Source organism: Nansenia antarctica (assembly GCF_963989245.1).
Source record: "Nansenia antarctica genome assembly, chromosome: 4".
Classification (NCBI taxonomy): Eukaryota; Metazoa; Chordata; class Actinopteri; order Argentiniformes; family Microstomatidae; genus Nansenia; species Nansenia antarctica.
Window position 1 is genome coordinate 5,213,595 of NC_137689.1, and position 22,448 is coordinate 5,236,042.

At 43.7% G+C, this 22,448-nt stretch overlaps 1 protein-coding gene across 1 annotated transcript in view; it reads right to left on the minus strand.

The window, feature by feature from the left end:
- Nucleotides 1-17,984: 17,984 nt before the first annotated feature.
- mettl15 (methyltransferase 15, mitochondrial 12S rRNA N4-cytidine) overlaps nucleotides 17,985-22,448 on the minus strand; it is a gene marked incomplete at both ends in the record, with an annotated part of 59,200 nt that continues 54,736 nt past the window's right edge. The window contains one exon of the mRNA XM_080528085.1: nucleotides 17,985-18,427. Coding sequence (XP_080384211.1) covers nucleotides 17,985-18,427 — 443 coding nt within the window. The remainder of the gene's footprint in view (nucleotides 18,428-22,448) is intronic.

Below are 22,448 nucleotides of genomic sequence, written 5' to 3' on the forward strand. Positions count from 1 at the left end.
GAGTTGTTTATTAATGGAATTGTCCGCTTAATTTAGTTGAGTCTAACGGGAGTACAGTCTGCCCAAACACCACCAGGTGGCAGTACTCAACCAGTTGTTGTAGTAACTCCTGAATCCAGTCAGCTGGCTAGCTAGCTGTCTCCTGTTAGCCCCTATTAGCTCCCGTTAGCTTTGGCTCTTATAACTTTATTATCTTCCGTTAGCTTCTGTTAGCTTTTCCTCTGTCAGGTGGATGTACTCACGGATGATCGCTACTTCAGACACCAGTTGTCGTGTTTTGTCCGTCTGATGTGCGTGGGTATAATGACTCACACGACAAGGGATTCTCCGTTTCTGGTTCTTTAGTGAACTTCTTCTTAACACAATACACAATACAAGATACAACTAATTGTGTCCCAGATGGCAGGTTAATAGATGACGGGAAAACTAGCTCTGGCACAGAACAGCAGCTTTGCTGTCCATACCGATGAGCGTTGTTCCCTTTACTGACTGTTTACGTAACCAAGGTAACGAGCTATCTCTCTCTCTGGGTGATCATGTGACATACAGTAACCAATCAACAATAACGGTAACATAAACACAACAACAACAACAGGGAAAGCCAACCATGGTGGACTGTCTCACAATATCAATAAAATTCATTCATTTCATGTCTTTCTACCAACATATTTTAGTAGGAGATGGCAATTGGAGCGTATTAAGGCCTACATGTCTTAATAACCAGGGTTCCCTTTAAGATCCATCACTATCACTTTTTACATTTTACATTTTAATTAATGAATTCATATGAAATATAGAGCCATTGATTCTTGAATAGTGTAACTTATACATGTCTCATGAGCTTAGTGTAACTGAACCCCATCAGGACCCAAAATAAAAAAAAATGTTGTTTTACTCCATTGTTTGGTTAAAACTATATTTTGTTGTCTCATGGATTGCCAGTCCTTAGCGTCCTTTGCTCCGTCTATGAATTTGAGAGTGGTTACATTTCTCCAGCCCCATCCCTCAGCTGTTTACCAAATAAAGTGGCAGGGAGGCTGCATTGTTGCTGTTTGAATCCCAAATTGTCTCTTTAACATGCTAAATCCTTGGCCTTGTGGCAATAAGAAGGGGTTTGCCAGTGGCTACGAGATACAGTAATAATCATCTAAAGGTGGCAATGTGAAAATGAATAATAACATCTATCACAATTGGTGCCGAATCTGCCGATATTTTGAGGTATGCAGGATATGTACTAGCTTATCCAAGGAAATTATCCATATGGAGAAGTTCTCTATTTAGTCTAGTTATCAACAAGTGTTATTGGGGTACAAGCATTGTAGTGTACTCCAAAAGGATGGAAAAAAGATGTTGGGATTAGCCAAGAATGTCACTTAATTAATCAATACGTGCCATCAGCATTTCCTACCAGCTATGTACGTACTATGACTACCTAACAGCTAGAAACATTCTAATGATCCATCCTGTCAAGCTGAAATATTTTCTGTTTTGTGTTTTTCGTGCGTTCGAGTGTCTCTCCCGTTCTGAACTGACAGGAAGAGAAAACAATCGGAACCTGAACGCCTGTCGTCCTAGAAGAAGAAGAACGAACAACAATAAGGACGGTACGGTAGGTAGTCGAAGGATGTGCACTTCTCTTTCACTGGTGAAAGAAACAAAGCCGGGGCTGCTACATACGCCACGGATGTGAAGTGATCCTCGTGAGGAGAAGGAGGAGGAGGAGGAGGAGGAGGAGGCACATTGAAACAGATGCAGAGAAATGTGAGAGGGTGTCAGTGAGACTGGTGATGACGCGCTCGTGGCTGCGGAGATCTGCCGAGGCCGCAGCCCGGGCTCTGACTCACCTCCCTCCCCACGGGGCCTCCTGGCTGACGTCACTCGGTGCGCGCTGTGGCATTTCTCTGCTCCGACTTCACTCGCAAAAGCAAGCCGGCGCGCACTCAAGCCCCTCAGCCCCTCAGAAAAGAAGACTCACTCATATGTGTACACTCCCTCCTCCTTGCAGTCTCACTCTACTCACTCTACTTCCAGTCTCTGGGTTTCTCTCTCTCTCTTCTTCTTCTCGCAACAAACTCCATCTTTATTTCATACGCACACATACACACTCGTGGTGTTTCTGCCTACCCTTAATGATTCCCTCTGAACCCAAGAGCCAGAGCCCCCTGCTCGCGATGCTTGGTGCTATAAACAGATGAGAATGGCTGGAGATATGTAACCATTTATATAATGTCTAGAAGCACTGTTCAAAGATCACCATGTAATCATAACTAAAATTGCTAGTTGCAGGGCTTTATATTCTTCAATGAGTACTTGAGGAGCACTGATTTATAAAAAGAGATAATGCTGTTTTTCCATCTGCTGACTGTGTTGTTGTGAATGAAACACTGTAAGCTCATTCCTTAAATGATGAATGCTAACCTGTCTGAAGTGTGGTTTTAATACAAAATAACAAAAGGAAATAGATGTGGGCTTCATAGTGTCGTTTGAAGGTATCATTTGATACCGTTCCTCATTCCATTCCATGCATTACTGTGAGCCCTTCCTCTGATTTCTCCCTCCAACAGCCACTCTCTCTATCACACACACACGCATGCATGCACACACACACGCACGCACGCACACACAAACACACACGCATGCATGCACACGCACGCACACACATGCATGCACACACACACACGCACGCACACACACACACACATGCACGCACATACAAACACACACACACCAAAAACATTTGCTGGGTTTGAGTGGTTGCTAATCTAAGGCCATGAAAACAGCACAACGTGACGTTAAAATTATAAGGTTGTCAAAATTGAGTTTTTTTACATAATCTGATCCATTTGGTGTTTATTAATGCCTGTGTGGTGTTATTTTTCAAATGTTGACATTTTTTGGTTAGTAATTAATAAAATACAAAGGTTCCATCTCACAAAACATAATGGAATGTAAAAACTTTGACACTCAATATCTCTGAACTGCCCAAAACGGAGATAGAACCTTATCATTCTAACGTTAACAAAGCGTAGAACGGAAAGAGGCAGACGTATACAAGTACAGTGGGGTGCAAACATTTGGCCACCCCTGTTTTAAATGTCTGTTACAATTAATCTCCAAGTGATAGAAAGCAAACCTGAACACTAAATGCTACAAAGTTAAATATGATACCTTTCTGCAAATTTTAAAGCAAGGTTTCTTTTTATTTTCATTTCTTTAAATGAGAAAGGGCCCTGTGCAAAGGTTTGGGGATTATTCTTTGTTACCTTTTGAGAAGATGATTACTAAGGCCCAGACCAAGGTGATTTACTCGTTAGGGCTCCAATGAGTCAGGTGATTAATTCCAGGGTTGAACTGTATATTCTGAAGTAACTCCATGCCTACACTGCAAAAGAGCTGCAAAAAAGAGCTGCAAAAAATCAGACACTGGTCTAGTTATTCACAGGACAACAATACAGCATACCTTCAACAACAAAGACTTCCATCGCAGAGTTGCCAGAAAGAAGCCTTTCCTATGACCTCAACACAAAATGAAGTGTCTGAAGTATGCAAAAGAAAACCTTGAGAAACCTGAAGCCTTTTGCATGGAGGTGGATCCATTATGCTTTGGGGTTGTGTAGCAGCTGGGGGCACAGGCAATATTGTGTGGGTGGAAGGAAGAATGGATTCCACTAAATATCAAGACATTCTAGAGGCTAATGTTCGAAGGTCAGTCCAGAAATTTAAGTTGAAGAGAGGTTGGGTATTCCAGCAAGACAATGACCCGAAGAATACCTCAAAATCAACCATGAAGTGCCTCCAGGAAAGGAGGTTGAAGGTTGAAGGTTTGGGAATGGCCACACTTGAATATTATTGAAAATCTGTGGAGAAACATGCCGTGCATACAAGAAGGCCGAAGAATATTTCTGAGCTAGAGGTGTTCTGCCAGGAAGAATGGGGAAAAATTCCCAAAACAAGAATTTAAAGACTCTTAGCTGGCTACAGGAAGCATTTGCAAACTGTTATAGTTGCCCGAGGAGAAGTTACAAAATACTAGCTGACAAGGTTCCCAAATCTTGCTTTAAATGTGATGAAATGTGTCATGTTTAACTTTGCACCATTTAGAGGTTAGGGTTGCTTCTTTTCACTTAGATATTAATTGTAAAAGGCATTTTGACTAGGCATGCCGACATTTTTTGCACCCCACTGTAAATCATGGGGGGCCTCCTCAGATCTGAAAATGTTATGTAATTATCTTGCCTGGCAAAAAGTGCATCAGTGGTTATTGTAGTGGCACTTATGACTTGTTTTCAACTACTTGTAATCAGTGATGATCATATCATATGCCCAGTAGAAATCGTCAGAATAGGATTTTGTCCCTTTCTATCCCTTTCACTCCCTCCTTTTCTCTCTTCTTCTCTTTCTCGTAAAATGTCAAGCATGAGGTAAACCAACTTCCTGATTCAATGGTTGTAATTGTATCTGTTAATAATTAATAAGGCCGGCCTTAGTCATCCAGGGCTGAGAGAGGGAATGTATTGATGTGGAATATTACACTTAAAGTCATTGTGCTAAAAACTCAAATGGAATTACATTTACATTTTTGGCATTTAGCAGACGCCTTTATCCAAAGCGACTTACAACAAATACATTTGACTAAGTAAGTGAATCATTTATTTACCAGTCTTTGCAGGAAAAATGTATCTCTGCTCGGGCCAGGGACCATTGGCAGTCGTAATGCTAGAAGAAGGAAGAATATTTATTTATTTATTTTTAAATGTATATCAACAGTAGAGAAACTGTAGAGGGGATGTAGATATCTCAGGAGGGACAAAACCTCTGCATCAGCTGCTAAAGCATCCTACTATCATTCCAAAATACATTCTTCTGCCTCTAATCCTAGGAAACTGTTCTCCACATTCTCCACACTCTTCAACTTTTCACCTCCTCCTTCTAACATTGCTTACACCCCTTCCAGACTCTCGGCTCTATACTCGGTCTCTGGCTTATCATCTTTTTCCCCCCTCTCCCGTGATGAGATTCTCAGACTGATCAAATCTAAGCGGGCAACCACCTGCCCCTCTCGATCCCATCCCCTCCCCTCTTCTCCAATCCATTTCCTCCAACATCCTTATGTTATGTTATGTTATGTTAATTTTATTTATAATGCGCCCCCCATCCAACTTTTACATCGGCCCGGGGCGCAGCCCGGGTAAAGGAACAGATAAAGACAAAGACAAGGAACACAGAAAGCAATCAGACACAGACGACTTAAACGTAAATCTCTGGCATACAATTCACAACAAATAGGGAGTAGATTTAGGGAATGTCATTTAGGAAGAGGTGGGTTTTTAACTTGGCTCTAAAGGAGTCCAGAGTGGGGGCAAACTTGATGGCAGAAGGGAGCGCGTTCCACAGGGTCGGTGCTATCACCGCAAAGGCACGGTCACCCTTCCTCTTGAGGTTGGTACGTGGGACCCTCAGGCTGAGTTGGGCGTCGGACCTGAGCCTGGGTCTGGGCCTTGAGGAGGTAGACTGGTCCAGGAGGTCCTTGATGTAGGGTGGGGCGAGACTGTTGAGAGCTTTAAAAACAAAGGTGCAGATTTTGAACTTCACTCTCTTCTTCACTGGGAGCCAGTGAAGGGAGATGAGGACAGGGGAGATGTGGTCCCTCATTTTGGTGCCTGACACCAGCCTGGCAGCGGCATTTTGGACTAGCTGCAGGCGGTAGATGGTCTTATCAGGAAGTCCAGCATATAGTGAGTTGCAGTAGTCGAGCCTAGATGAGATTAGCATGAGGACGACCCTCCTCAGGTCGCTGGGGGTGATCCTTCCTTACCGTACCCCCACCAATCCGGCTTCAAGGCTGGGCCCACCACTGAGACTGCTCTCCTTGCTGTCACGGAGGCCCTCCACTCTGCCCAAAAAGTTTGACAGGGGAGTTGACAGAAACATCGTGGAATTCGAAGGAGGATATGGACAGATGTGACAGGGGAAAGGGGAAATTATGTGACCTCTTAGGAGAGATGAGGACTCCTGTGCCTCAACCTTGACCAGAGAGTGACCAGACCGGTGCTTCCATTCAGCATAGGCAAGGTCACAGGTCACAGCAGTTTATATACAGGTAGATACACAGATTTAGAACACCCACAGCGATTAGACAGCTATTAGCTTCAATCACGATGGCTTTCAAGACAGAAACTAGCTGGCTAACTGATTCTACCAACAGGCACATGACTAACCAACAACACACTGTTAAAGCAAGTAAATTCACTTCCTAGGCTAGCAGTAGATGCTTCGCTTAGCTCAGTCAAAAATGTAGCAATCATGGGAACCAAAAGCTGCAATAGGGCTGGATCAAGAAGATCAGCCACAATGGATTTTTTTTTTCATGTCAATTCTAAGCAGAGCATCTAGTACATCACAAGTAGAACATGTTTGAAATGAAAACAAAGGTTCGCTAGTGGTTGACTGATCTCCCATTGAGCCAACAGGGGGCGGGGCCAAGGTCAGCCAAACCACCATTCATCTCAAATAAAAAGCCTGCCGAGATAAAATGCTGATTAAAAGCATTACTTTACTCAATGTTGTCTGTAATGAGGCCAAAGTCTTCAGGGCGTTAATTATTTTTCCACAATTTTTGTAGGATCACCAACAGAACCTGAGATAGCACTTAGGAAGTAAGTGAGTAAGTAATTTAGCTTTCTTAATTGATGTGGTGCATCTATTTCTCAGTTGTCTGAAAACCTGACAATCAGTAACTGATTTTAGTTTTTTGACCAATAAAGATGATAATATGACAGCACCTGGTGAAAGCGGGTGAATCAAAATGCTCAGACTTTTATTCTCAAAATATAGGCTATATGGCTTTATAAAATGAATAAAATAAAAATAAAATTCTGAACATTTGGTCAGGGTTAGGGTTAGTTGGTGACTTGTTCCCGCTTTTCACCAGCTGCTGCCACATATTAAAAACCTTGCTTGCTAAAAGGTTTAGAAGGTCTTTTTGTAAGGAAGCGTGGAGCAGACTTTTTTTTATCCTTTCATCTCTAATACAGGCGGTGGACAGTGACTGGTAAATGGACTGCACTTCTATAGCGCCTTTATCCAAAGCGCTTTACAACGGCCTCTCATTCACCCATTCACACACCAATGGCGGCAAGCTGCCATGCAAGGCGCCGGCCGGCCCGCTCACTGGGAGCAATTTGGGGTTCAGTGTCTTGCCCAAGGACACTTCGACATGTGGCCAGCCGGGGCTCGAACCGCCGATCTGCCAACTTTGCGATCATTAGACGGTGGCTCTACCTCCTGCGCCACAGACGATTGCTGATGTCAATAGTTAAAACACCACTGGCTATATATTTATACGGCCTATTTGTTAAGATGTGGATATACAGTATCTGGATTCTTCAAGTTAGTCTGTGTTGGCTTTGAGATTAACTGTCATAGTTGTAAACCATTGCATAGCTGTTTGATTTGACCAGTCTGGACTCTAGATTAAAATCACCTAATTGCTCCTTCAGAATATACATAGGAAGGTAGAAGTGCACCTAAGTTGTCAAGGGCACTATACTGAGCAGATGGTGGGTAATATCTATGCAATAAAACAGTTTGACAAAAACAGCCACACCTCCTCCTCCGCCTTCTCCGTCTGTCCTATGGTATAGCGGCCATTTAAGCACACGTCATTGTCAGGCACTGACAGATTCAGCCATGTTTTAGAGATCATAAAATTGTCTGGATTTACCTGAGCCCATTTGTTGATGAAGTCTAATTTGTATTTATGACATTTGAATGTAGCGTTCCGAGCCCATTCCTCATGTTGTAATCGTCTGGTGTTTCTAGGGTGGGTAACTCCCCCTGAGGTGTAGGTCAATGTGCTAGCATCTAGCCTGAAACAGGTTTTATTGGCAGTGTATGAGGGGGAAATGGGGGATGGGGGTTACCTTAACATGGCTTGGACTAGTGTCCGGGGCCGGTCCTAGGCATAGGCGAACTAGGCAGTCGCCTAAAATTTTGGGGGAGGGGGGGGCATCAAATCATACTCTCGCCTAGGGCACCTAAATGACCAGGACCGGCCCTGAGTGTCCCCTCACCACGTTTACCCCTTCTCCATATTGTCAGATAGGATCTCTGCTCCTCTTCTGTTTGGGTGCACTCCGTCATGCTTAAAAATACTAGTCTCTCCTAAAACAGGTCAAAATAAATCGTCTATAAATGTAATATCTTCGGCATTACAGAATGCTTTAAGCCACCGATGTAGCTGACTGAACCTCATGCCACCTGAGCGAAGCAGGGGGTAGGGGATCAGAGATCACTGGCTGTAGTCCTGAATCCTTAAGGGTCGTGGAGAGCTGTATAAAATTAGTCCAGTTTGATATCCTTTGACCCAACATGAACCACAATGGTTGTTGCCTCCCTGTCATGTTCCAGGACTGAGGGAAGGATCTGGTTTATCTCCTATCTCATGTGCTCCCAGGTCCAGGACATAATCTGGCAATCGGTCGGGCAATTAAAAACTGTTTCAGCTCTTGTTTTTACATGGGGTCCTTTGTATACCTGTTCGTGAGCTTAGAATGCTAAGGTTCTATCTCCGTTTAGGGTAGTTCAGAGATATTGAGCGTCAAAGTTTTTACATTCCATTATGTTTTGTGAGATGGAACCTTTGTATTTTAACCCCAAAAAAATCAACATTTTAAAAATAACACCACACAGGCATTAATAAACACCTAATGGATCAGATTATGTAAAAAACTAAATTTTGACAAAAATGGAGATAGAACCTTATAATTCTAACGTCACGTGTTGCTAAAAATTCATGTCCCCTTGGGGATTAATAAAGTACTACTCTACCGTCCTCCATACCCTACTTTCTCTACTCTCTACTGTAGATAGTCGACTATAGTTGACTATCTGTGCAGTATAGTACAGTGGATTGTGTACATAGCCTTTATTGATGTAAACCAGCTCCTTACCTTCTTGTGATTTTATGCATCTATGCTTTTTCTAAAATGTGTTTTCTTTTTCCTTTCCTAACACCAGGGGAGCCACCCCTCCTAAATTTCGTTGTTTGGTACCTGTACTGTAGCAATGACAAATAAAGTCCATTCCATTCCATTCCATTCCATTCCATTCCATACTGGGCCAACTGTGGAGATCCTTGTTGACCAATCAGAGTCCTACATCTCAGTGTCAGTTACGAAGCTGAGGAAGTGGTACTGGAAGGACTCGGAGGCTCATTTTCTCTGGGCCAGCTGGATGTTTATGTTCTGACTCAGTTCTGTGAGGGCCAAGGTACAGATGACCATCTGTCCAAAAGGATCCGTATTGGTCATGTTTATTTGGCCTCCACATTTTGACTCGAAGCAAAGTTGTCTTTCTAAACGGCTTTGTGACAGGAGCCATCCAGCCAACAACTAGTATATCTCAGAATGCCCCCAGTTCATCCCCATGAAACAAAATCCCCTTTGAACCTTTGCACTTGGTTCACAGATCAGGGTTCCTGTAGGTTTCAACAAGTAACATTTAAGGCTTTTTAAGACCGTTTTAAGACCACTTTTAATAGATCTTTTGACCTATTTCACAGCCATACCGGTTTACCATTCGATTTAAAAAAAAATGTATTTCATGTTTCATGTCTCATACTGCATCTCTTAAAGTGCCTTTTCACCTGCTCCACAATTTCTGCAGCCGCCCCCCAATCCCTCCCTTCCTTCTGAGTCTAAAATTGAAATACAATAAATAAATATTTTCTCAGACTGATTTAAACAGCCTACTGTACTGCAAATCAAATCAAATCAAAGTTTATTTATCATATGCGCAGGATACAGCTGTAAACGGTACAATGAAATGATTATTACAGGCTACCTCTCAACAGTGCAATGAAATACAAGGATGACAATAAAATAAATAGAATAATAACAATACAACACAATAACGATACAATACACAACACAATACAATAAACAATCAATGGTGATGGGAATACTATATACAGTATACAGATAGAAAGTCTGAGTGTGTGAGCGTGCGTGTGAGTGTGTGTGTGTGTGTGTGTGTGTTTTTCCCAAAGAAACATGGAGATGGTCACTGGATCACTGGATACATGACCCCTTCGGAATCGACATGGACGTCGTCACGTTGCCAAGAAATGAAGAGAATCAGCTGGCGGAGCGGTCATGTGATCAGACACTGAAAAGGTCATGTGATCAGACACTGAAAAGGTCATGTGATCAGACACTGAAAAGGACATTCGGTGAGGTAAGCTTCCCCCAGTTCTGGTACGACGATGTGATGGGAGAGTATCCGTCCCTCGCCGCTCATGCAATCAACATCAAAATCCCCCTGCCACTCAGCACTGCCAATCTGTGCGAAAGTGGCTTCTGAACTTTGGTCCAGCTCAAGTGAAAGCAGAGGAACAGGTTGGACACTGAGCGTGATCTAGATCAGAGTAGCTCTGTCTACCATCACCACCCCAGACCTTGAAACCTTATCAGGAGTAAAGCAGCACATCCCCAAGTATCCCCAAATGCCTGTTGAGTGACAGCCCGTTTAGTAGAGAGATTATCATATTGTGTGTGTAAACAGATATGTAGTTATGATGTTCAGTTTATTCATAATCAACCAGGATCAGCAGCTGTGATGTTCATACTCATCCGTTTATTAATCAGGATCAGTTTGCTATTGCTAGAGTAATGTGCTGTATTTGTTTATTTTATGTAAAAGAAAAAAGGAAAAAAAAGAAGGGAAAAAAAGGTCATGATGACATGTGTAAGTGTTTACCACCCCATTTTTTAGAAATACATTAGCTTGGTTTGAATTCTATAAAAGTGGGTCGCGACTTATATTAATGACCATGGAAAAATGTGGGTCCCAAAGCCAGACCAGTCGAGAACCACCACTGCACCGGCCCAATTAATCCAGTTATGATGAAAGGGGGGAAGTCAAGGAATCATAGGAACATGCACTGAACCAATGAGCTAATTGAATACTCCATCATAGCCCACCAATCCAGCAGCATGGGTCATTAACAGTCATTTTGGCCCCGGTTCAAAAAGGGAATCACACTCCCCGCTACTGTAACTGCATTAGAGCTCGCTAACGATGAGAGACAGATGCACTGACCATTAACGACAGACCACAGGGCTCTTGTTTTTACACCGCTATAGCAATCTGCCTAACCCAACAGTGCACACACGCTGATACAATACCAGGAGACAAGCTCCATGGCCTTGAAAGCATCAATTTGGCGGGTGTGTACCGGGGGGACGTGCTTGCGTGGCGTGGAGTAAATTACACCTGCAACAAACCCCCCTGTCATTATCTAAGAAGGCGATTGTTTTGTCTGCGACCCTACTGTAAATTCGTTGTCAATCTTTTGAGAATGGCAGCGCCGTATGAGCCCTCGGACTGCCACAGGGAATATGACAAGTCTCAGCGCAGACAGGTGATTTTCCTCTAGCAGGATAATGGAGCTAAAGTGTAGCAGCCACAGGACTGAGTCAGAGACAGCCCACTGTGAGGGAGATGATTTTATTCTGCCCGCCACCATCCAGTACGCCGCCTCATTGGTGTTGATTACAGATAGCTCCTGGTAGCCTGACTCTGTTATGACCCCCTGCTACACAGAAACCTCCTCTCTGGCAATTGGATTTTCGGAACTGAAGCGCTGAACTATATATATTTTTTTTTTTACCAAAGTGATTGGTTATTTTTTCCCAAATGTCTATCGATTTACTTGACAATTGTCCCTTTTAGAATTGAATGTTCTTTCAGAAACAGAAAGAGTGCTCAACATGTTATAGAAGGGTAGAGTCCTAAACCTCACTATCTCGCCTAACATTTATCTTACACTTATTGACTTATTTACACTTACACCTATTGTCTATTGTGTTCTTATTGTGTATTATTTTATTATTATTGTATTTTTACCTCTTGATTTTTACCTTCTGACGCACTGTTGAGAAGAAAATGGCAACGTATGGCAAAGTAAGCATTTTATTGTACAATTTACAATTGTATCCTGTCTGTGCATATAACCAACACACTTTGACTTGACTCGTTTGTAGACAGTACATTTGAATAGCCTTCATATTAACAAACGAGCGTAAGAAAATGTTCCAAGTAGCCCAGAGGGTCAGTCAGTTCTATCTTCATTATCTTAATTTATTTATAAATGTACAGTTTTACATACAGCCCTACATACAAGTAATTGAACATCTCATCACATGTGATGTCTGAGTCCTGTGTGCGAGAGAGAGAGAGGTGACTGAGAGCAGAGGATTGTGGGCACACAAAGCTTCTTGCACAGAGTAATTTAATCCGTTCTTACAGTCCACTTGAGAGTCAGTGACATGCCTCTAGTGCATCTACTGTATACTCTAGAGACACACTACTGCACTTCAGCTCACTCTTCAATGTGATAAAGTGGAGAGGGTGCACTCTGTTAAAGATGGAAACACAATCGATGGGCTACTATGGGTATAGTTTGTATCGGTTCAAGATTATGTTATGTACTCTGAGGAGAGGAGGGGGGAAGAAGATGCTTCATTAACATAATTTTTAATTGAAGTTTTTTATTTTTATTTTCCTTATATGTTTTTAATTGAAAGTCAGCAAAAGGCAGCGCGAGCCCCCAAGCTGTGCGGCTGTGCGGCTGTGCACTCCAGCTCTGCTCCAAACATGGCTGTCTCCTCTCCGCGGTTTGATCTACCTCCCCTGAGAGCCCCAGCCCCTGCGTCATTCACAAAAATCATTCAAATGGCTTTGACCTCAAAGTCTTTTTCATTGAGAAATCTTTTTATAGCAGAGACGGGCGGGGAATGGGAGCCGAAGGGTTGTGTGAGTGTGTGTGTGTGTGTGCGCGCGTGTGTGTGTGTGTGTCGGGGGGGGGGGGGGGGGGGTGGGGGTGGGGGTGGGGAGGGGCGGGTGGAGGATGCACTGCCGCTGTCCCTACCTGACTAGCAATGTGCTCTATCCCAGCTTTTCGAAGCCGCCGCTGCCTAATTGTGTCTCTGTCTCTCAGAGGGGGAGCCATTGGCTGACACGGGTGTCCGTTTTCGTCTCGTGTGGCGGTTGATTGGCCGGGATACATGTCTCCACCTTGGCCTGGGAGGGTGAGAAATTGGCTGGAGCAGCAACTGTCTGAAACTATTAAACGTTGAGCCATTGGCTCGAATCCTAGCAGGGGGATTGAGTGGAGAAGAGCTTTTGGCTCAAGCGACAGCCGTGCAGGCAGGTTATGAGTGAGTCCTCCTGGAGACAGACACGCTACTACGGTTATCCTTCCTGCTAGCATTCAAGTACACACACACACATACATGCACAGGCACCGTACACATTGAATCCTAACACAATTATTCCATTTGTGTTCATGTATTTTTATTAATTTAATACATTTATTCGTTTGTTTTCTGATTTATGTGTGTGTGTTGTGTCGACGTACTGTAACCCTAACCCTCCCTTCTTCTAAGATGTGGATTAAGTGTTATCCAAGTCTGTTTTCACAACCACAACGTTCTCTGTCAAGGTGACTCTGCAGCAGGGATCCAACATGTATGCCCCCACCTCCACAAATAGCCTCCCACCACCCCACCATCTCCACTCAGCCCATGTGGACTTCACGTAATGGACAAAAGGTGTCTAATTATGGCTAATTAGAAGGAAGGCATGCATGCATCTCATTAGCTGCGCTGATATTCGGTTGACTCACATTTTCCTTAATTGGTACATTGAAAGAAACACAGCGGGCATATAATAAAGCAGGTAGGAGTTACGCACTCAGTGTTAATTTCCATCTAGCTAGCACGGGCAGCCCTTAGATACTGTAATTCACAGACAATGAACAAGAACCGTGCGGGTTGGATAGAAGGTTTCCCAGCTTAATGGGGGGAAAGAGGGGCTGCTTGTGTGTGATCATTTGTCATCAATTGCCCCTGGCCAATCTACTGTCTTTGTGTGTGGTAACAATTGATTCGAATCATTGAAAGTATGCATCCAGATCCATCAAGAATGGACTTCATAATTTGTCTCCGCAGAGGGAGCTATCAGCCAATGTGAATACTGTAATTAGGCTCTTGAACACTGGTACACCGCGGTCTACCTGTACTACACGGTCAAGCCTGCAGTTATCTGAATCTCTCGAGTCCAGGCAGAGTAGAAAACATGAAGAGAACACACTGACAACAAACTACTTACAAAGAAGAAAAATGGGCCGGATTCAATTATTTTCAGGAAGAAAAAAAAAACACAATTTCATGACTCTTACTCTTTGAGGTGTCACGGAATCAGCTGAAACATTTTCTCTGGAGGACTGAGGTCAGTTCAAGAAATCGGTTTGTGAGTTTGTTCCTATGGCAACTTAACCTAACCGATACACAATTGTTAGTGCACGGGATACTGTATGTGTCATTCATCTTGTCTGTTCACTTAGGAGTGAGTGTCTTCGCCAGAACAGTGCTGCTGTCGCTGCTGCTGCTGCTGTGAATTGATTAACAACTTCCTGGTAGTTATTGCCCATTACTTACTAATTCAATACATGGCCTTAATAATAGAGCAACTTGTCTGAATTGCTGTTTACTTAAGCTACTGTTTCCATGGTAATTGAGAACATGCCGTGGCAGGTGAGGCTCATTTCCAAGCACTGACGATTCCCCCTGACGCTTGTCTCGTCCCCCTCTACACAAGAGTAACTCTGATGATTTTTCACATGTACAGTACATTACACACAGCTGAATTGCAAGTGAGGTAGACAGGTTGAGTAGGTGTTAGTCCCTTGGTTATCTGAAAGTACGCACGCAATACCCAGAACATGCACATTCATACAGCATCAATAGCCTTGACATGAAAGTTAGCAAAAAGTGCAATTGCATACAATGATATTGCAGATCAATGCTCTACAACGCAAGAGTGTAGATTTGCAGTATTCAAGCTGTTATACTGAGCCTGGAAAACTGGATTGGATGCCATTTATAGCATTAGAGATTCCATACTACACTATGTGAAAAGTGGTCATATAATGCAGGATAAAATGCTGCATTGTATTTTTCTTCTTTGAATTCAAAACCTAAATCTAAGTGATAAATGTGACACGGTCTGGTGAAAACGTCTGCATGTCGGCAAGTTGCGCAAGTGACCAAAAAGCTTCTTTAAAAAGAGTGTTTTCAGTTTTTTTTTTCTATTACGAAAGTTTAAGTGTGGAAGAACCCACTCAATATAACAAACAACTGTTTTAGGATCCCTAAATACTTATCATTTGTGAATTGGATTCACTGTATCGCGTCCCGTCCTGCTTCAGGCTACTGGGTTAGTGATAGATGACTTGTAAACAAACGTACGTTTTAGGACGTGTTCAAAAGCAGCATGTGTTGATGTTCTATCAGCATGCTGTGACGTTCTAAACATGCAGTTAGATGTTCATAGCGATGTTCCTTCTTAGCTGCTAGCTAGCTACCAACGTGATGGATTTTGATTTGATTCAGAGCAAGTTTCTCCGGTATTTGGTTTGAGGTGTACCAACATTCAAATAAGCATATCTTCTTCACCAATTAATTTTTTATTTCAATGTATGACACACCATTTGAAAGCTGCACTTTCATAATCTGAAAAAGGACCTTGCCCTACTTGGGGACCTTTTCACCACACCCTGTCACAAATAGAGAAAAGGGCTCGCAATCATTGGGTCAGTGAAGAACAGACTAAATGTGATTCTAATTTCAGGTTCAACTTGTCTCAAATAAGCGTGACAACTGTGTGATGTCGACTGACCTCGAAGGGAGAGGCATCTAAACTAGATAAAGCATCGTTTCGCACTAGATTAAAACAGCAAACACATTTAGACACAGTTAAATGTTACTTGTGCCATTTAGTTTCCAAGGTAACAAGAAGGGTATATTTAGAGTGAACAGAATGAGGCAGAGGGGAAAAAAAGTGTTGATCCTCTTGATGGAGCAATTACAAATAGACAAAGTCAAATAGTCAAGATCACAACACCGATCTGCTAAACAGTTGGAGGACAAGGCTCAAGAACGGAACAGTCAACCGCTCATTCACAACACTTGTGACGCTCGAGTCACTCGATATTTAAAGACACTAGTGATTCATGCTGTACAGTACTACGCACCTACTGTAGGAAGTTGTTTTCTCAACGCTAAGGAACACAGGCACCAGTCAGTGAGAGAAGTTGGCGACTACATCCTACATCCTTTGAAGGGGCGACAGTCATCGGTTATGACCGGTTGGACTCGACACTGTTAATGAATGATTAATTCATTAGACAAAATAGCAAAAAACACGATGGGTTCATCAACAAACTTTTACTGTATGCAACTATGTCAACCCACAGCTATGAAGTCTTCCAGTACCAGGAGAACCCTAGGTGGCCTGTCCTCCGTGTCTCTGGCTGGAAGTCCTCTCAACAAAATACTCTCTGTCCTCTCTTGTTTCCTCTCCTCCATCAGCGCTGATATAAACAAATTGGACAGGAAATAGCAAATCAGTAGCACGTGCGTCCTCCACGATTGAGATTGACCCTGCTCTTACTTATAGTTCTTCACCTAGTCTTGGCCCAATTTCCCCAAATGTTCAATAGTGTTAACAGTTAGATCAAAAGGCAAATTATACCCAACCAAGTGTTGGAAATTAAGCAGAGCCAAGAGGGATGAGACAGCCAGTAACGGCCTATTCAACAAGACCTGGAATCTAGCCCAGTCCAGACTAAGCCAAGTCTAAAAGCCTTTATATTCATCCGTTTTGGTAAGGTGTACACACAAGACACTCTTCTTGCCAGAACAAATACAATGAAATTAAATAAATACACAGTACCATCAGCACCAACGCAGACAAATGAACACACACATTCATGTATATTTAGCTGTTTTCATCAATGCCACACAATTGATGCCACCGTAAATCTACTTGCATTACACTTTTATGTGTGATGTCCAAATGTTTAACATCCAATTCATTACATTTACAAATCTAAGCTATTCAAACATTTAAAAAAAAAAATCAAACACTGTTCAAAAATATTGTTTTTATGTTTGAGGTAAGGTCCCCCTTCTGGGTTGAATTAAAACAAAGATCCTAAACTGTAAGATGTCCAACATCAGATTGGTCATCAGAGGGTAATAAGTGACAGAGATGGAGAACCAACACATGGAGAAAGATGGGTTGGAGCTGGAAGACATATGAGGATCACTATATACGTTGAGAGGTGACGAGAGAACATCAAGATGATGAGTTAAATGGATGTGTGAGAGATGTGGGTGTAACAAACACACCAGTAATAGATAGCAATATATACACTCACCGAACACTTTATCAGGAACACATGTACCTTCTCATTCGTTCAGGTGGTGTAATGGTGTGGAGAATGTTTTCTTGGCACACTTTGGGTCCGTTAATACCAATCAATCATCTCTTGAATGCCACAGACTATTTGAGTATTGTTGCTGACAATGTGCATCCCTTCATAGCCACAATGTACCTATCTTCTAATGGTTACTTCCAGCATGATAATGCACCATGTCGCAAAAGTTGTCTCAAACTGGTCTCATGAACATGACAATGAGTTCTGTGTTCTTCGGTGGCCTTCCCAGTCACCGGATCTGAATCCAATAGAGCACCTTTGGGATGTGGTACAACCGGAGATTCACAGCTTGAAAGTGCACCTGTAAAATCAACAATCTACAATCATGTCATCATGGACCTGAATCTCAAAGGGATGTTTCCAACATCTTCCAGGAATTGAGGCTGTTTTGAGAGCAAAGGGAGGCCCTACCCAGTATCAGTATAGTGTTCCTGAACAGAGTGTTCGGTGAGTGTAGTTCTAGTGCAGCGTAATTGGTCATCACAGACATCACTCACACTCTGTTTGGATATGATTAGCAGCATGGCGGTGTCAGACTGCAACCAGCATGTTGTCGAACCGCAACCAGCCTGGTGTCTCTGTTGTTTAGCCAAAACAAGGGAAGCTGTAATCGGGTTGAGTCGGAGAGGGTGAGGCCAAGTTATCGTCGGAGTGCTGTCCGGAGTTTGGCCGAGCGTCCGCGCGGGTTCTCTTGCACGTCCTCTGCCTGGGGCATGATCACCCCTCTCTGTAACTGGACCCAGTGAGCGCTGTCCTTCTCCTCCTCCTCCCCCTCCTCCTCCTCCTCCGCCCCCTCCCCCCGTCGATGCTGTACTTTCTGTCGGAGGCTTCGCCGGGGCGGGCCGCCCACGTCATCTCCGTGGAGGAAGCGCTTGACCAGACGGTCCTCTAGCGAGTGGAAGGTGAGCACGCAGAGGCGGCCGCCTGGTTTGAGCGCGGTCTGGGCGGCGCGGAGGCCGGCGTACAGCTCGTTCAGCTCGTCGTTGACGAACATACGCAGCGCCTGAAACGTCTTGGTGGCGACGTGCGAGGGCCGTTGGAGGCGGTCTTTGCGAGCGTAGAGGGCACCGGCTGGAAACGATCCTAGAAACAAAGAAAGGCTGAACTTTAGTTAAGTCTTGAGTAACGCTACAATAAGTTCACCCTATACTTGTGTAGAAACACCGTCAAAATTGAGTTTTTTACATAATCTGATCCATTAGGTGTTTATTAATGCCTGTGTGGTGTGACTTTTAAAATGTTGACATTTTTGAGTTAGTAATTAAAAAAATACAAAGGTTCCATCTCACAAAACATAATGGAATGTAAAAACGTTGACGCTCAATATCTCTGAACTGCCCTAAACGGAGATAGAACCTTATAATTCTAAGCTCACGACTATATCAAAGGTCCAGTACGTAGATTTAAAATAGTGCTAAAGGGACACGATAACATTGGTAGCTATCAAGGAATAAGACACATGACGAAGAACATTGTGCTGTTTTAGTCAAAACAAAGTGTTTTCTAAAAATCTGGTGTCGGGTAGGACACTGGCCTTTACGTGTGTGTTTCACATTTGCTTTGTTTACAAGGTTGTGCGCTATTAGATAACATAGGCTCTTGACACAGTTGTTCATTCCGTCCTACTCTTTCGATGCCATTTAATTGTTCAAGGTTCCTCCGCTGCTCTCTCTTATTGTTGGGCTTTGACAGGCACAGTGTGACAGGAAACGGTTTGTCTCCTTTTGAGAGCTCTCTGAGTGTACTATGCTGTATGAAGAGCAGCAGCGCTCATGCCACGACGACCACTGTCCATTTGGGAGAACAAGACAATGGGAGAATGTTGCTCGCGATTTCATTGGATGTAACATTCAATGAACCCTTTCGCCCACATGCCCGTAGAACGGTTGTTTGTTGTTAGGCGACTCGGCCTTTCCCGGGGTCGGGTTCTTTCAGCACCTAGCTGGGATAGGTGGGTCACAGGATCTAACCATTACCTATGGGGGTCAACAGCAGGAGAGAGCGTTTTCATATCACTGTATCACTTCCCGAATCTATTTTATCACCAGAAATGTGTTTTTGCATTATTTTACAGATCCACCAATACTGTTGTAGGTGACGAGCAGGGGCCAGCTCTGTAGCTTCTCTTAGCTTCTCTGTAGCTTCTCTTAGCTTCTCTGTAGCTTCTCTGTAGCTTCTCTTAGCTTCTCTGTAGCTTCTCTGTAGCTTCTCTGTAGCTTCTCTGTAGCTTCTCTGTAGCTTCTCTTAGCTTCTCTGTAGCTTCTCTTAGCTTCTCTGTAGCTTCTCTGTAGCTTCTCTGTAGCTTCTCTGTAGCTTCTCTGTAGCTTCTCTGTAGCTTCTCTGTAGCTTCTCTTAGCTTCTCTGTAGCTTCTCTGTAGCTTCTCTGTAGCTTCTCTTAGCTTCTCTGTAGCTTCTCTGTAGCTTCTCTGTAGCTTCTCTGTAGCTTCTCTGTAGCTTCTCTGTAGCTTCTCTTAGCTCTCTGTAGCTTCTCTGTAGCTTCTCTGTAGCTTCTCTGTAGCTTCTCTGTAGCTTCTCTGTAGCTTCTCTGTAGCTTCTCTTAGCTTCTCTGTAGCTTCTCTTAGCTTCTCTGTAGCTTCTCTTAGCTTCTCTGTAGCTTCTCTTAGCTCTGTAGCTTATCTTAGCTTCTCTGTAGCTTCTCTCAGCTCTGTAGCTTCTCTTAGCTTCTCTGTAGCTTCTCTTAGCTTCTCTTAGCTTCTCTGTAGCTTCTCTCAGCTCTGTAGCTTCTGTCAGCTCTGTAGCTTCTCTGTAGCTTCTCTGTAGCTTCTCTGTAGCTTCTCTCAGCTCTGTAGCTTCTGTTAGCTTCTCTGTAGCTTCTCTTAGCTTCTCTATAGCTTCTCTGTAGCGTCTCTCAACTCTGTAGCTTCTCTTAGCTTCTCTGTAGCTTCTCTTAGCTTATCTCAACTCTGTAGCTTCTCTTAGCTTCTCTGTAGCTTCTCTCAGCTCTGTAGCTTCTCTCAGCTCTGTAGCTTCTCTTAGCTTCTCTGTAGCTTCTCTGTAGCTTCTCTTAGCTTCTCTGTAGCTTCTCTGTAGCTTCTCTTAGCTCTGTAGCTTCTCTTAGCTTCTCTGTAGCTTCTCTGTAGCTTCTCTTAGCTTCTCTGTAGCTTCTCTGTAGCTTCTCTTAGCTCTGTAGCTTCTCTTAGCTTCTCTGTAGCTTCTCTGTAGCTTCTCTCAGCTCTGTAGCTTCTCTTAGCTTCTCTGTAGCTTCTCTTAGCTTCTCTTTAGCGCTGACTGACAGATATGAGGTCCAGATGGCAGATCCTGCTGCACTGCTGCTCTGTAACCAACCTGATATATTGGCCTCCCCATGCTCAGAGTAATACCACCATGAATGTCAAGCCCAGCCCATATGTGTACGTGGGAGAAGGAGGGAGGAGAGGTGGGAGGGAACGGAGAGAGAGAAAGAAAGTGAGAGAGAGAGAGAAAGAGAAAGAGAGAGAGATGTGGCATTTCTTTCCTTCTGCACTCAACGGCGCTGAGTGTGACTCACCCACCAATCAATACTAAGCCTGCACAGCGGCCCTGGCCCGGCCTCACCAAGTTGTGCTCTCTCTCTAATTCATCTTTAAAAGGTCCCACAGACAGAGCGAGTGAGGGAGAGAGAGAGGGAGAGAGAGAGAGAGAGAGAGAGAGAGAGAGAGAGAAAGAGATGGAGCGGTACACTGAGGAGATGAAGAGAGGAGGAGAGAAGGGGGAGACATTGCACATTGCAACAGATTGCAAACGGCACACAAGACAAAACAACACAAACACAACACAACACGAAGGCTAGTACCTACGTACCTACGGCTTCATTGATCAACTGACCTGGATAAACAAATAGCATTCCCCGAAACAAACAAACGCACTACACACCGAATCCTGCGGGGTTCGTCCTTTTTTGATCACACCTGTTTTTTACGGGACTTTTATCGCTGTGTTGTGTATCAACAAAAAGGTCGACATAGTCCTCGGTCCGACGCTATTCGATTCGACCAGGGTGACGTCAAACCGCCGATGGCACTAGGTGTCTCGGCCCTAAGTAGAGCACTCCTAAACCGGTCCGTGACCTTTACCAGGTGGAATAACCAGTGACCTTAAGGCACACAGAGACGCCGGGCGGAGCGTCCCTAGGGCACACGTGGTGCACAGGAACGTGTACTGTACTCATCCAATCAACAGTGAACGTAGCGATGCTAACTCCTCGTGACTGTAGTTTGAAAGACTGACATGATAAACATTTCTTTCTGGTGCCTCGCTCAAGTCAGGGGATTTAAGCTCTACGCACCCTGACACCACTGAACTGCTGTTCGTGTGTGTCTCTTCTTTGTTTCTTTCCAGATCTGTGGTAGTAGAGGTTTTCTCTCTAGTGTGAGGCATTTTCGCTTCAACAGTCACATAATAATGATTACTTTCTCAACACGGAGGCAGGTTTGGCACTGTGGAACGATCCGCGTACGTACCGCGTTCAATAGCTCCAAATTATTAATTTAATGTCCTGAAAGAATAATTTTGGGAGGGCGGGTAATCTAGCTACATGTTTATGCCCATGCACACAACAGCGGTTAAGACTAATGCGCGGTTATTAGTTCATAAATCCTAGCTCTATAACAGTACTGAGGCACACTAGACGATGTGTTACCTCATAAATATTGTCAGTCAGGGCTTGAGGCACACGTCTGCCAACTGACTGCCTGAGAACTCTCCGTGGACCTGGGGCCTGGGCTGTGGTGGTTATTAGTTTTTGTGCGCAAAAACAACTGTCTCAGCCAATGTTTGTGGATTGTGAAATGATTGTAGTACTGCTGTGCTGTACTACTGTCACTAACCTGGCAGGGGCCAGCACTGGGAAAAATAAAAGGCCAAAGCGTCATATGCCCAATGATGACAGGGGCTGGCTTTTCTCTCTGTTTGACTTTCATATCAAATCGGTAACTCCTTTGAACACTCGAAAAGAGTGTTTGTCTAAAATCAACACACCGCGGGTGGGTCATACCCTTAGAAAATGTAAATAGAAAAAATGTGATCGTTTAGTGTTCGACGCTTAGATGTTACAAACAGCTCAAATTCAGTGACACACTGAATTTACGGGGGGTGGCAAACAGCC